The sequence below is a fragment of the Lathamus discolor genome, chromosome 13, assembly GCF_037157495.1.
Source record: "Lathamus discolor isolate bLatDis1 chromosome 13, bLatDis1.hap1, whole genome shotgun sequence".
Classification (NCBI taxonomy): domain Eukaryota; kingdom Metazoa; phylum Chordata; class Aves; order Psittaciformes; family Psittacidae; genus Lathamus; species Lathamus discolor.
This window is the reverse complement of record NC_088896.1, coordinates 9,424,037-9,439,925: the sequence shown is the minus strand read 5'-3', so window position 1 is coordinate 9,439,925 and position 15,889 is coordinate 9,424,037. Positions and strand designations below refer to the sequence as shown.

General features: G+C 39.0%; 1 protein-coding gene across 1 annotated transcript; it reads left to right on the top strand.

The window, feature by feature from the left end:
* Positions 1–2,767: 2,767 nt before the first annotated feature.
* Positions 2,768–15,220, top strand: NOL11 (nucleolar protein 11). The gene is made up of 18 exons (XM_065693752.1): positions 2,768–2,951; positions 4,192–4,305; positions 5,127–5,183; positions 5,788–5,933; positions 6,200–6,257; positions 6,798–6,936; positions 7,340–7,537; positions 8,007–8,083; positions 8,740–8,863; positions 9,544–9,647; positions 9,937–10,014; positions 10,782–10,966; positions 11,235–11,360; positions 12,287–12,508; positions 13,015–13,093; positions 14,130–14,222; positions 14,523–14,630; positions 14,928–15,220. The coding sequence occupies exons 1-18, from the start codon at positions 2,772–2,774 to the stop codon at positions 15,039–15,041; spliced, it is 2,202 nt and encodes a 733-aa protein (XP_065549824.1). The 5' UTR covers positions 2,768–2,771; the 3' UTR covers positions 15,042–15,220.
* The last annotated feature ends 669 nt before the right edge of the window (positions 15,221–15,889 follow it).

The following is a 15,889-nucleotide window of genomic DNA, read 5'->3' as shown; positions in this document are numbered from 1 at the left end:
ACAGTGACGGAAGACTTACATGATGCAGCTCTGCTAGGGCTTGAGGGGAATACTTCACCAAGGAGAATGCAGTTTGGAGCAAATAACAAGATGAGTTTGTTTGAGTTTCTATTAAAACCTCCTCCCAGCTTTATTTTTATGTATTTCATATGGAACAATCATTACAAAATAACTGACAATTCATTCCTGTCTTTAGAGGGGTAGATCTAAGAAAAGGGAGGTATCCATGAAGGCTATGAGGAGCAGCACATTCCTGAAGCACCTACTTATGAGGATTTCTTATGAATGTAATGGTTAATTTTGTAAATGACTGGATAAACCCTATGAAGAGAAACTATTTGACCTTATTCTTTAGCTTTTTTTATTATTCTGGAAGGTGATTTTGTGACCATATAGTAGCCAGTTTGCATTAATTGCTGCTGTAGAGATTCTGAAATGGAAATATTTGTTCCTTGAGTTTCAGTTTGTAACCAGACCGCTGTATTTTGTTAAAACTGCTTTGAAGCTTGCTGCACTGTAACTTCAAACCAACCTGCTATCCTTTGAAACAAGGCAAATGTATATGCTTTTTATGAATTAGTGAGTGCAGTATGAGAGAATTCATGATCTTGTCAATAGGAGCTTTTCTGTTTCCATTGTTTGGTCTTGGGTTTATATGTATAACTTGAAATTGCTAAATAAGTCTAACAATGTTTTCTTTATAGGAACAGCATGGTCATTGAATTACAATCTCCAGTAGTTTTGTGCTGTCACTGAAACAGGTTTCATTGGTTTATTTCATTTCTGTGATAATTCTACCTGAGACTCAATGTCCAGTAATTAATTTCTTTTATTTAGAGCTATGGTGGCTGCATTAGTCAATACATCACCACCATCAAAGAAGGACCAAGTTTTGAAATGCTGTGCATGTTAAATAATGCAAGGCTCAGCAGGAGAATTTGATTGTCGTATTTCTCACTCATATCATTTAGTTTCTGATTTTTCCAAGTTATTTATTATTTTTAATATTGTATTTTTTCCTTGCATTTTGTTGTAAATAAACTACCAACAATTATTCTTTACAGTTGTGGCTATTTTCTTTCTTTAGGTCTCCTCTAGCAAAGAACATATCCAGTAACATTTCTACCCCCAGCTCTGCAAGTCACTTCCTCAAAATTAAACAGCACAAAGAACTGGATTTGCAAGGAAAATTTAAAACACTTACAACAACTAGGTTTTGTTGTGCCTCAGCTTTTTTAAGACGTTATCTGGGCAGGTGCCCTGTCACTGTGGTGTCACCCATTCATTTGGAAATGAACATTTGGCCGACCAGGAAGTTTTTCAGTAGGGATTCTATTTCTCTATGCAGGATTTGGCAGCCCAGTGTTGCGGTACATACTGGCACAGAGAACATTCAAACCTCTCAGACTTGTAGACAAGCCATTTAATTTTAGTCAACAGCAATTTTGCATGTTCAAGGATTCATCAAGCTGTTAAATAGAGGCTCACTCCATAGAAACGAAGCTTTCTCTGCACCAGAGGACCAGTAGTCACATATTCAGTACAGAAATGCTTCACAACAGTGTAGGGCCAGGCACAAGGAACAAATATGGTCCCAGAAAGTGTTTTAAGGTAGAAACCACTCAGTTCTCTGTGGCTTTGAGCCTGCGGTAACAGCTTCTCAGGTGGCTTAAGCGCATGGAGACCCTTTTGAGGTGAGGATGCAGGGCTCTGCCCTGTGGACATTGGACTCTGTCCAAGCCTTCGCCACCCATGAGAGGCTGTGACTGAATCCATGAGGAAAAACTGTGGTTGAATCCTGCACAAGATCCCAAAATCACAGTGCTGGCAAGAGGTGCTCCCAGTAATGCATCTAATGGTGGTGCACAACCTGTTTTGTTGTTCTTTTGGTTTGACTTGAAGTTTTTTACACTTCAGGCTTTTATTGTTACAGCTTCATTAAAATTTGAGCACAAAAAAAAATATGAATGCATGAATATACGTTACAAATTGGTTAAAAACCTGAACCTACTGTTGTTAAAATTGGTAGAGTTGGGTTGCACTCTTGCAGGGGGAAAAATGCCACCCTTTATTCTTTGCAAACATGAGGCCTCTTAATAGGGCAGGAATACACATAACTAGTCTCAAAACCAGCAATGTCTTACTGTGTAGATGCAAACCTACAGAAGCCTTGTATCTGATGTCTTTATGCTAATCTGCTTATAAATGACACCTTTACACTGTAGGAAAATGGAAATGGCCGATTAAACCATGCATGAAACGCCCTGGAAACAACCGAACAGTGGAAATCCAAACTGCTGTTGAGGGTGTTCTAGAATGAATGGCTCTTGATTAAATTGTGGCTGCCCCATCCCTGGCAGTATTCAATGCCAGGCTGGATGGAGCTTGGAGCAACCTGCTCTAGTGGAAGGTGTCCCTGCCTGTGGCAGGGGCTGGAACTGGATGAGCTTTACGGTCCTTTCCAACCCAAACCATTCTGTGACTCTATGATTTAATAGTATTTAAAGCAATCAGACCGCGCTCTATGTGTATGTCCTTCACAAGTATCAGCTGGCAAAGCCTCCCTACACCCTCAGTAAGTGGCAGGACTGCCAGTCCCATTGTGGCCGAGCACTGCCGCACGACAGCAGTGACCCAAGTCGCGACCCAAAGATTTCCTGTCGCCGACGCCAACAGACCCCCACGCTCCCCCAGCCTCCGGAAACTCTCGAACGGCCTCCCCGGCTCCCACCTCCCCTCGCCGCCTCGGGCCGCGGCGCATGCGCCATGCCATGTCTCGCGAGAGGTGGAGGCTCTCGAACATGGCGGCCTTGTGTGAGAGCTTCACGCTGTGCGGTTTGGGGCCCAGCAGCGGTGTCGGCCTCGATGGCGGTCTCCTGGCGCTGGAGCCGGGCCCCGACCGTGATCACGTCCTGCTTACGGACCGCGGCAGGACGGCCACGCTCTTCAAGGTAACCGCCCGGCCCCGGCCGCTCGGGAGGTGTTGCCGCTGCTGCTGCCGGGCAGCCCGGCCTGTGGGAGGGTCTCCGAGCAGGGCCTCGGAGGCGCTCTCTCTCCTGCCCCGGCCGGCCTGTCACCGGGCGCCCGCTCCCCACTGTCGCGCAGCCGGAGGCGGGGCAGCGGGGACTTGGTGCGCGGCTTCAGCCTGCGCCCTGGGGTCGAGGAGCGGGGCCTGGCCGGGCCCTGCCCTGTCCCGTCCCGCTTCTGTCCATCTCTCCCTGCAATGCCCTGCCCAGCTCACCTCTGCTGCCCCCCGGCCTGTCCGCCGGTGGAGCAGGTGTCAGCCTGGGCTGTTGCGTCTGCATTTCTCCTCTTGCCGATTCTCTCGCGGCTCCAAGAAATGCTCCCATCCCGAAGCTGAGGGTACGTGACGTTGTTCCCTAGTAGCCAACGTGACATGCGTTTTGTCCGGCTGTCAGATTTCTGTCAGCTACCTTCCTGTTGATCGGAGGAGGAAAGGTTTTAGTTTGGAGTTTGAAACCAGAAGTATGCTCTGGTGTCTTTTAACGTATGCATTTATTTCAGTAGACCGTAAGAACACTTAAGCAAAACATTTGGTTTCACATTCAGGTCACTAGGGACTGTATCTTAGTGGTTTCATGATGCAACCTCCTTATGGGTTGTTCAGTCCCCCTGGCAAGACCATACTGAAAACATAAATAAGTTGGTAAGCATGCCCAGCGTGGCTGCAGATGGAGGAGAGGAGATTGAGTACCCTCTAGCAGCAAGATGTAAGTCATATTTAATGTAAGTTTAGACAGTGAAATTCATTGCTCTTGGTCTTATATTGAAATTGGAAGAGGAAAAAGTGTAGTTCAGTGCTTGATTGTATTAGTGAGTAAAAGTAACTGACTCAAGTGATAAAGAGTAGTGTTTTCACTTTGGAAAAGTTGTTCCTCATACCTGTGCTTCATGGCATAAACCCATCTGACTGTTACAGCTCAAAGGGATTTCTTATGTGAAAAGAAATAGTTCAAATTAATGTTGAGTTCTTTCATGTTAGAGATTTTTGGTATCAAAGTCAAGAACAGGGATGTTCAAGCAGGTTTTCTGAGTGTAGCAGTTCTGTGTTTTAATATGCTCATTCAGTTCAGATGTGGCTGCCTTGCATTTCCTTGCTGTTGTGAGGAAAATCCCCAGGGTGTACCACAATAAATTTTAGTCATAGTGTCTTTGTTCTGACTCTTCCAGGTCTCAGATCAGAAGCCACTGGGCTGTTGGTCTGCTAAACATGGGCAGATTATCACCTGTCCAGTTGTATGCAACTTTGAGACTCATGAATACATAGCAGTTCATGATGACAAGGTGAGATCCTTAATTCTTTTCTAAAGGGGAAAAAGGATGGGGCTAGTCTTCTGGGGTGCTGCATTTTTGGTTCAACGTAAATGCATGGAGCTCTTGCCACTCTCTTGCAGTTCAGGTCCCCTCTTTGAGGGGATGGGGTGGGCAGTTCTGCAGCTGCACAATATGTGTTGTGCAACATGAAGATCACCTTGCTGAACACAGGTTGTGCAGTAGCCTCCTGAAAACTGCCTCATTCTCAGGAAGAGATTCTCATGCATGTAATCCCCAAGGATAGGTTATTTCTGTTCTTGCAGACCGGTTGGCAATTACAATTGCATGATTACTGTACTGAAATGATTGCAGTGGTTCATACCTGTGTCCTTGTCTCATATTGTACAGTTAAATATTTCCTGTTTGTGTGTAGTATTTGCTCAGCACATGCTGAACCTTTGGCTTTTTGTTATAGTTGATGAAATATTTTTCCAGACCTTTCATTGCTCTTCTTGAAGGATTCTCTTCCAGATCAGGTTGTCTGTATCTTAATCTGTCTCCATCACTTTGATCTATTAGAATTCTGCTGTATTTTTTCCCCTTTACCTCACTCTTCCCTTTCCTTCCTTTCCAATCTACAATGTATGAGCTTAGTTTGTATTCCTCTTGTTTCTGCTTCAGCTTCTTCCCGTGCAAACTTCCTGGTTTCAGTTTCCATTAAGGTTACTGTGAATACTTTCTGTATATTTTCCTCCTATGTTTCAGGGACATGCAATTTCTATTATTTTGCATGCTGAGATGTGTGTATATTACTGTTTTACGGTGCTTAAAAAACGATGTTTCTCTTAAAGGTTTTAAGAATATGGAAGAGCACAGATGTTAACTTGGACAAAGTGTTTAAAGCAACAGTAAGTCTCTCATATGTGTTTACATTTATGTTAATGTTTTGAATCCTGGTGGAGGGAAGAGATGCTCATTTTCATAGTACTGGTAATATTACAGTTTAGCTGACCATGGTCGTAACTTGTGCTTCATGATATTCTGGAGCATTGTGAGGAATCCCTTTGGGCTGAGAGACTTGATCATGAGGTGTTTACCTTAAAATGATTGGTATCCCAAATTCAAAGTTTCAGAGGACTTAACATTCCTTAAAGGTGATGTTCAAATAAAGAGTCGTATGTATGTTCAGATACAGATTTTTGTGTTCTGCTGTATAGCAGGTGTTTGAACTCCTTACCCACAGTTACGGTTCTTCTGATGCGATTCAGAAGTGTGATGCTCTTCGGGATACTTTTCCTGGCTTTTTGATGGCTGGAGATTTGCAATGTTTATAGCATTTTGGCAGATTGCAACTACCATTTCAGCTATTAGGTATGTTGTCAGGCATCTCGCAGGATCATCATTTGTCTGTTACTCATTTATTGAAAGAACTTTAAAGAAGAAAAAAAGATGGGTAAAACAGTTCAAGGTAGTGTACCAAAGAACATAGAATTATTTGTATTTTCTCTGCAGCTTTCAGCTGATGTGTACAGAATACATTCACTACCCAAAGGAGGGCCAGTGGTACTATTCAAAGGAGGGGGTGTTCGAACTTTAGATGTCCTTTTGGAAGCCCCTCAACAAGAGATTGAAAACGTTGTCTCGGATGAAGTCATCAAGTAAGTGATACAGCTTTATGAAGCTTGTTTCTTGCTCAGAGAAATTGACGATGGTGAAAGTTGTTCCCTTTTTTTGAGGGGATAGAGGAGAGATCTGAAGACAGATCATGGGGGTGGCTGTTTTTTTCTAACACATTATTGTTAAAATCTTAGCATTCCTTATATAAGTATTGAAAAACTAAGAGGCTGCCTAAGGAATGGTGAGTGATACAACTTTAGGTGTAGGCCTGGAATATGTAAGATGTTCATACAGTTTCCGCTTTTAGGTGGAGTGAAGCCTTTATGGAACGTCAACAACCTGTCTTGATTTTTGCTACTGAGAAAGTGAGTTAAATACTTGTTTTAAAGTAACTTTACTAGCAGCAAATCTAAGTGCTTTTTCTGATATCCATCACCTGTTTCATTGGATTTTAAGAGCTTTTAGTGAAATCATTATCCTGATTTAATCAGTGTCCCTATACAACAGTTAAATTGCAGTTGTGTTGTTTTCAGGGCTGAGGAGTGTGGCTCTTATAATTTAAGAGAACAATTAAGATTAAATATAGGAGACGTTGTCTTACTCCTCGTTGCCTTCAAATACTTGCTCATTGTGAAGATGTTATTAAATATGATTTATGTTTTAAGAAAAGAATTAGAGATGGATCTGTCTTTATTCATATTCTTCTTTCTGTGAGTCCATTTGTTGCATAAAAATCAGAATTTTCATGCTTGAGTCTGCAAACTTTTCTCAATTAGGCTGTATGTAGAAAAGCCAAATTCCTAACTTTGCATAACATCCCAAGTCAAGCAGTTCTAATACCTGAATTTCTGTTATTTCTTCTTTGTGCAAATTAAAGGAAAGCTTTATTTTCTTTTTTGTTTTAGAATGGAGATTCTTTTGTCTACGTACAGAAACTTAAGATGAATAATCTACGTAAATATAAGCTTGAACAACAAGAATTATCTAAGGCGCTGAGTTTCACAGCATATATAAAAAATCAAATCATCACACTTCTGTGTTTGTGTAAGTTACATTTTCCAGTGGGGTGTGGGAAGCAGAGAATTGTGTGGAAGAACATAAAATGTTGATACTTACGAATTGTTGTTTAATATTTTCAGCTCTTCAAACTTTCTAAACCAGCCAGTGGTACAAGCAGTAATTCAACCTTCCTTATGTTTTAATGGCTGCATAAGTTCCTACGTGTTATGGCTTGTATCTTGCAGACCTTGTGCTAGCTGTCCTTTTGTTTTGTTGCTTTGCACCGTAACGTGTCCTAGAAACGTCCTGTGTTATTTCTTCTTCCAGCATTCCCTGGATTTTGTTCTCTTTGGATGTCCTTTTGCTATATTGTATCAAACAGTTTTTCCACAATAGCAGATCATAAAAGAGTAATGATTCTTCTTGCCTTTTTTTTTTTTTTCGACAGCTTCCAATGACTCTGTGTACAAGTTTCTGATACCTCTGCAGCAAAACACTGAAGAGGAAGAGCAGATTTTGCCCAGGTCACTACTCCTGAACCTTTCGCTATCTGGAAGTGTTCTGAAAGGAACTTCTTTCGTTGTTCTTGATAAAGACCACATTGCAGTGTTAGGAAGTGTAGCTACAGCTGGTGAAGAATCCAAAGGTAATAAGAGTTGAGAAGATGCAGCAAGAGAACTTATGGATGGAGGGGAGTTAAAGGGGCCTGGATGTATGTGAAAGGACCTATGCAGCAAAATAGCTCTGATGTCCTCTAAGGAATCAGTGTCTGCAGTAAGTGAAACAAACACTTCAGTCCCATGCCTAAACTTCTGGAATGTGGGATCACTGAAATTTAGGCCACTGAACATTTTATAACAGTGTTGTTCCTGACTGGAAGCCACACTGACTGTTGTCTGTTTTGCCACAGCTTCTTGTTTCAAGCTGTTCACTGGAAAACTAACCCATCTTTAAATACTTGAGTTGAGCTCTAACCTGGATGTTGAGTGGTTACTGACTGAGCTATTTTGAAACAATTATTCTTGTTTCAAGTGTTTGTAGCTAAAAGTAGCAAAGGTAAATGTAGCATTTTTGTTGCACTTTGGCTTTTTAACTCTACCTCCTACTTTCCCTAGAGTTCCTAACCATATGGAATACAAAATTTCAGACATTGCAAACTTCAAAGGAGCTGCCCCTGGGAACCAGTGGACAAGTAGGTGGACAAGTCTTCAATCTGTTGTCAGTAAGCTTTGTGCATTTGGCATGATAGCAATCAAGAGGCTGTCTTTCAGAGTTCTGCTTCTGTCTGGAAGAGCAGGGAATACCAGGTTCTGAGACAAAATTAATATTGACAGTTGATGAGCTGTTTTTGTCAGAATGCTGCCCTGTGGCAATCTCTTTGGTAATTCAGTACCTTCTCACTTCTGATGGACTTGATTATTTGTTGAGAATTAAGTAGAAAATTAACCACAAAACCCAGCAGTTTCTATTCTATTCAGACAATCTGTAATTTATGGTCTAAATGATGCCTGCATCTCTCTAAATAGCATTTCAAGATGTTCAGCTGTCTGTTAATGATAAGTCAACTGACACCTAAGTAACAAATTTACTAGCGCAATAGAACTGTTGGCTGGTTTTTGTCTTGTAATTGCACAAGAGGAAATTAATGTCTTGGAGCAGCTGCTTCTTATTTGTGCATTTAAAATCAACAGTTAAGGAAGGTCTGCTAACAAGCGTTAAACCTACCTAAAACAATTTCATCTTACCAGTGACTTGTAGTTGAACTTTGTAGTAAGGAGTTACAGGTTGGCTTGTGCAGGAATGCACTTCTCTGCTCATCTCATAAAAATATGTTTTCATATTTGCTAGATATGGTGTTATGAGAAAAAATTCTTTTTTACTCATGGGAAAGTGCTCACAGTGGTTATATACAAGTGTGAAACATCATCCTTGGCTGCTGCTGTGGGAAAGCTCAAGGACAGTCAAGCCCCTGGTAAGACTCTTTCTAATTACAGGAAAAGATCTCATAAAAAGAAAACTTCTGGAATTGTACAGAAATTATTTTAGTACATGCCCATAAAATCAGTTGAATCTAAACAGCTTGCAGTAACGTAACACTGCCCTGTGTTCCTCACTGTTAAATTTACTGTTGCTGAAAGCACCAAAGTACGCAAATGTCTGAATTTGTTGTGGCTTCACTTAGCCTTGGTTGTCATTCAAATAACTGGAATTACTGAAAATGCTGGAATGCCAGCTTTGAATACTGAAAGCAAAATGAAGTGCTGTCTGCTATAAATTATTTTCAAAGAGTTGAAAATAATTGATTACATTGAGCAATGTAAAACCATAGTTTGTAGACTTCAGTTTTAAACTGCGCTGTCATAGTGTCTTTAGTTTAGCGCTGCACTGGTAAAATGCTGTTGCAAGTAATGCTCACAGTAGATTGTGTAATAATTTACTTATCTTCCTCCGGGAGGCTAAATGGAGAAACAGTATGTAAAAAGGGCCACAAAATTACTTCCTGCTGAGATAAACCTGGAAACTCTCTTGTCATAAAGTGACTTGGATTATACTTCAGAAAATAGTTGTTAGTATAAGAAGTTGAGTATCATTTAAACTTGAATAAATGTGCTTTAAGTGCTACCTTCATATAGTTTTGTTCTATGTTCGCAGATATGTCTTCATTTGTAGACTGGAATACCCTTGGAGATGAAGAGCTCGTGATTTCCTTTCAGTCCCAGCAGTCTGTAGCTCTTAAACCTGAGTCAAGAATGACCGTAAGTTAGCATTAGGAGCATGCAAGGTTTTTGTTTTCGTTCTCTTGTCTCTTCCCCAGTGCTGCTCCTTTCAGTTTTACATGTTGTAGCAGAAAACATTTTCACTTTGTATTTGTTACTCATTATTTCTAACACTATGTCTGGAATTGGACTACCCAGTTACTGATCATAATCTGTGCAGCAAGTTGATACACAAAGTTCCTAGTTACCTTGATTGAAATCCTTAAATATATATGAACTTTTTTGAGCTGAATAATAACATTTTTTGTTTCCTTTTTCTTTGTAATAGTTAAGATCAAAAAAGAACACTGTTGCTAAAGTACAGCCAGATACCTTATCAGTTGGGCAGCTCTTACTAAATCTGAAAGTAAGTAAAGCAGATATCCTAAAGGAGTGGTTTAGACACTCTCAGAATATTCTAGTTGTCTCTGAAGCTATTATCTTTTTCCATGTCCTCTTGCAAATATCAGGTTGGCAAAGCTGCCTTGAACAGGTGAGTTGGTGGATATTGTGCAAGAGCAGTATTTGAGCATGATGAAATTAAAGTTTTGTCATAGGAGTATGTTTGAGAACTGTACTACACAGGGCTGATATAACCGAGTTCTGAAAATTTGCACAAATTCGTTCTTTTTTTAATGACAGTCTTCTCTTGCAGCAGATAAGGTGGGAGGATATTTCACCTGAACTCTGGGGGGTTTGAAGTTTTTTTAGGTTCTTATTTATGGCTTTACTTTCGTTAAAGATACTTTGGATCTAGAAAGTGGAATTGCTAGGAATTCCACTGCAAATACAGCAATGAGCTGCTTAGTTCCTTTCTAAAGTCTGCTGCAAGTGTTGCGATGCTTGAAGTTGCAGCCCTTCCTATGTGAATGTACCTATAGTTCATCTGGGGCTGGACATCTTGGTAATATTACTGAAGAAACAGGTGAATAATCCATGAGCCTGAGTTCAGAGTGAGAGATTGCCCTGTTTGGCTCTTTCATGCTTGAGAGAGATACCAGAAGACAGAGTGCTAAGGAGTTTCTCGTAAATAATTGTTAGCTTGAATCCCAAAGTCAGTCTGGTTCTACTTGGTGTAATTAATACCAGTACCGTGTTGAAACCTATTTGTCAACCTCAACTTGTCATTTTCAGGATGCTTCTACAACTGTATTTGAAAATGAATTGAGACAAGTGATGTCAAAAGGACAGATGCCAGATTTCCAAGCCACTATTGGATGTGTAGTAACTGCCCTTATAAACAGATGTAAAGCAGATCCAAAGTACTACCCTCGAAATTTCTTGTTACAGATAGTCGAAAACCGAGACTTGTCTTACAGGTAATGATGATTCTCAGTTTTTTTTATTGTAAGGAATAGCCAATAATAATAGTAATAATAATAATTTTTAGTAGAAATCTGGTTCTTTATAAAGCATTCTTGAATTATCAGAATTTACTATCAAAGTTTCTTATCCTTATTTTCTGATGAAGCTGACACTTCCGAGAGGGATTTTTGTATAAAACAAGTTTAGTACTTCAGCGTTAGTTGTTGATGTAGCTTTCAGTGGGTATGAACTATGCAGCATATTCTTTTCATATTCTTACAGCTTATGTCCAGATTTAATGGTTGTTGCTCTGGAGAAAAAAGATCTCCATCTCTTACAAATCTGCTTACAACGGTTTCCAGATATTCCTGAGGAAATTACTTACGCTTGCTTGAAAGCATTTTTAAGGTAAGTTGGAATCAGTCTGGGTTTTTTTCCTCCTTCTTCACCAAGCCAAACACCTTACTAAGAGCTGTGTGTCACCAAGAATGGGTTTGATTTTACAGATGAGCAGTGAACACTGTGCATTAAATTCATAATTCTGAGTACAGCTCATGTTGGAGTCTTGCAGACTGACAGACTACAAGATGCCTGTTGCATATGTTAATTCTAGAAAGTATGTAAATGGTAATTAAAAGAACATGCCTTTTGGTAACACTGCTGGCTTGAATGGCATTTGCATTCTTCTACCTATGTTGTTAGAATGATCTCTTTACTGTGCAATAGACTTAATTGGGAACTTACCTGGGGTAAGAAGCCCACAAAAAAGTACAACTGTTGTAATTTAAGGACAAAAACAGCTTTCATATCCCCAAAGAATGAAGTCTTAGGCAGGCACAGTAACCAAAAGAGAAGACTGGTTACAGCAACTTTGGTTACTGTTGTAACTCTTGTGCTAGGCTTCCGGAGCAAAAAGGATTATTTTTCTATTAGAAACATCAAGTCTTATTAATTTCATACCTTGGTACTGTCAAATACTTTATTACTAAATGGGAAAATCATAACTGATGGGTTGAAGCAGTCTGAACACAACAACAGTCTCAAATGATGTATAACTTTTTAATCAGTCCATGACATAATGTCTAATAATACACTAATGTGTATTTCAACTAACGTTGAAATAAAAGAACAGTACATGTATTGTTCAAGGGTAATAATTACAAAATATTAACTGTTCTCTCATGGTCTTTATTCGTTCTGCAAGACTATATTTTAGTATTTTTTTTACTTTTATAGTAAACTTCAAACAGTGTGTACTAATGGTGGGTTGATGGCATTGCTGATTTTAAAGCACATAATTAAAAGTATTAAACATCTGGAATTTTCTTTTACAGCATTAGTGATGCCTATCTTCAAAGAATAGATCTGAATCTAGAATCTGTTATCTGTTACCTTGATATTGAATTCAACAATAAAGAAGTTAAGACTGAAATTGTAGAAAATGGTTTCAGTACGCAGCTGGAACAAGATATCTGGGAAACTAAAATGACCAAGAAACTCCATGTGACGAGTGATAGTGAATCCTGCCCTGTTGGTCCACAGAAGGCAGCGTTACTGTATCCTCTGTGTTTAATGAAGGAAAGTCAGTGCATTATATGTGACACAGATGTTTAGGTTTAGTATTACTAAAAGACGTATCTTCTGCTATTGTTAAAAGTTTCTGAGAAGTCCTGATAAAATAAGTTCCTACTCAGTAGAAAAATTGTTTAGGCTATAAATAGAAACAACTTATAGAAAGCACCTATACCAAGTTAAACTACTATTATTACAAAAGTGTTCTAAAACTTCTACCTATTCAAGAGAAAATAGCATCACTGATTTTGATGTTTGTTGAAACAAATTAGCCAATTACGTGCTTGTAGTAAACAAAACTGCTCAAGCTGACTGCACTGCGATGATTCAGTTGCTGTATGTATTTCATGACAGAAATAAGGGACATTCAAAAGGCTCAAATAGGACCTGTCTCAAGGAACTTAGAGAAATGTTTTAGTTAGAATTCACTTTGCTTTGTAGAAAGTGGTTTTTTTCCCTGCTATTATATTTCCCTAATAGTCCTGCACAGAAATGCTGTACTCCATTCGTCTTACAGTGAGACATTCCTTTTGCCTCATCTGAAAAACCTTCCAGCTCAGCAAGCTGTTGTAAGTATGTTAAAAAGTTTTAGAACCTTTATTTTGGGGGAGGAAAGGGAAGAAAGTTTTTCAATTGCATATCAGAAACTTGCCGCTCTTATTGGAGTCTGAATCACAAACTAAGACATGAAAATGAAATTAAGATGCCTAATAGGATGTAATGTTAACAAATGTCATGTTTTTCCACGTGCATATGGAACTTCTAATCTTTTTAGTCCACGCTTACTTTAGAAAATGTAAGAAAGAAACCCTCTTTATGACCCAGTCTACTTGGAAAATGTGGTTTTATCAACATTTAGCAAGTAGAGTATACTTTATTGATTTGGATGCTCTTTAAGAAAGGATCAATCCTAATTTAGTCAGATCCATCAGAAACAGAAGTTTAGAAAATCTGAGAAACAAACTGCACTCTGTAAAAAGCCAGTTGCAAAACACATCACACTCCATGATCTCAGACCCATTTAGTTTCAATGTAAAAAACCTCATCTCCCCAGTCCCTCAGCACCTGAAATACAACTTCCAGAACTGCTTGTACCATAGTACCTGAGCATATATGTGGTTTTCCAGGGATTCAGAAAAACCAATCAGAAGAAAGCCGATCTTAGCACTGACCTGTCTCCTTGATTTCTCTTTTCAGAAAGAGAAAGAAATCTTTGACTTGTGCTCAGCACAAGAAGATGTTGACCTGATTCTGACCATTATCAATTTATTGCTGGCTACTGAAAGTGAAGCTGGGACTAAAATTACTAATGTTGATACAGTTTTTAGCAGAGTTCCTAGAAAAGTCCATGTCTAAATTAAATTGCACTGAAACAATCAGTGGAACAGTGATTAACCCTGAATGTAATATTACTGAGAATTTTCAAACATCTAGCTATAGATGATGTAAGAGAACCAGAAAACTTACTTGTAATGTGTAGTATACAGGCATCTCTGCTTTAAAAAATAAAAAGAAATCCTCATGAGTATTACTGTGTGCAGGACTAAACTCCCTAGCCTATTAGATGTTTGTCCCTTAAAAATGTTCTGGCTTTTCTACTTTTAGCTGTTTCTCAGATATTTATACTACCTGTATGTGAAATGCAGTGAAAAAATTACCACCACTCTTCCCGGAACATGCCCTCCAACTGTAAATCAGGTGAGAAGCTACTTCTAAGGGTTGTATTTCCTTTGGTTTCTGTGGTGTGTAACTTGGTGAGTAGTAAATATGTAACTGAGACCTACATTCATTCTACAAAGTATTGTCTATTAATGTAACCTGTATGAAGTCAGATGTAACACAACACTTTTTACTGTCAGAAAATAAATATACTGTCTTAGAATATGAAACCATGCATTTTGTACTGAAAGATGCTGTTGTAGAGTTCAGCTTTTAAAGCAAAATCTGTGTTATTTGCATATCATAAAGTCTAAGTGTCCTTTCCTGGTTTGTCTTCAGATTATGGATTGGCTGTGCCTATTACTTGATGCTCACTTCTCAGTTATGGTGATGCTACCAGAAGCAAAAGAGTTACTTTCAAAGCTGCATAAGTTTGTAAGAGCCCAAGTAAGTTGCATCTTACTCCATTTTAGTATAGACTTTGAATGTGGGTGTTAAGGAGGGGGGCAGACTACAACAAATTATATAGTGAATCAAATAATGGCTGTTCTGTTCTGTATATTCCTCCCTGAGCGTGAAATGGCAGTTGCCTCTCTCTCTCTTTTTTATTTCAAAAGCTGTTATATTTGCTAGGGTTAAATATCCGAAACTGTGCAGAACCACACATAGTTCCACAGTGTAATGATGTACGAAAAGAATGAAAATTTCTTTTACTGTAAGTGTCTGGTTTTTCTTCTTTTTTAGGTACGGTTCTACTCTGAACTAAACAAGATTGAAGGAAGTTTGCGAGAATTACAAAGACTTAATAACCAGAAGGACCCTCATACATATTCTGTTGAAGTGCTGGAACTTATTTGAATTTGAAATGAATTATTAACACATTTTTTATTGATTCCTTTTATGATGAGGATGTATTAGCACTCCATATTGGGGATGTGAAAAGTTGTTTTCTACATAGGAGGAGCACAGTTACTCTGTAGCTTCGTGGGAGTTTTAAGTTTGAAACTCATGTATTAAAAGCTCTCTTTTCAACTGGATGAGAAGCTGGATGCTTGTTTATATTTTCATGTATAATTTTGATACTTCTACGTAGTGATAAGAACATCCTAAAATACCTCATAACTTCTGGCAAAGAATTAGTAGGATATTTGCAGTAAGACTTCAACAGATGTTTCATCAAATGGATTGACATTTTTATTTTATGTGCTTCTTTTTTACTTAATAGTTTAAGTCTCTGATTAGATTCTTCAAGAGTTCTCTTATTTCCACTCAAGGTGAAGTACAGATGAACTCAAGTTTGCTTTTTTGACTTTTCTATTTTAAAGTTGGTTTTTACTTTGTCCAGAGATGTCTTTGACATTTACAGACTTAGACAGGGAAGGGAGCTTAAGTGTAGGTATAGCGTTGTTACCTAACCTTGCTTTCTCTCTCCTGTCTGTCATGGTACCACAGTGTGGTAGTGTACCCTTTCATGCTCTCTTTTCCAGTCAACCATCTCCTCTTATGCTGCTTTTTGAAAAACAGAAGGGAGGGAGTTTTGTGGCAGTCAGTTGTTAGTCTTGAATGACAGTAATCTAAAGCTGATTTGATATATCTCATATCGGATAAGACCACCTGCATCCAGAAGCTGCCTACAGCTAGGGAGGAGGAAGAGGTACACAGCAGGATCTAGACTCCTCTCTCCAATGAAAGTGCAGCTATTTAAT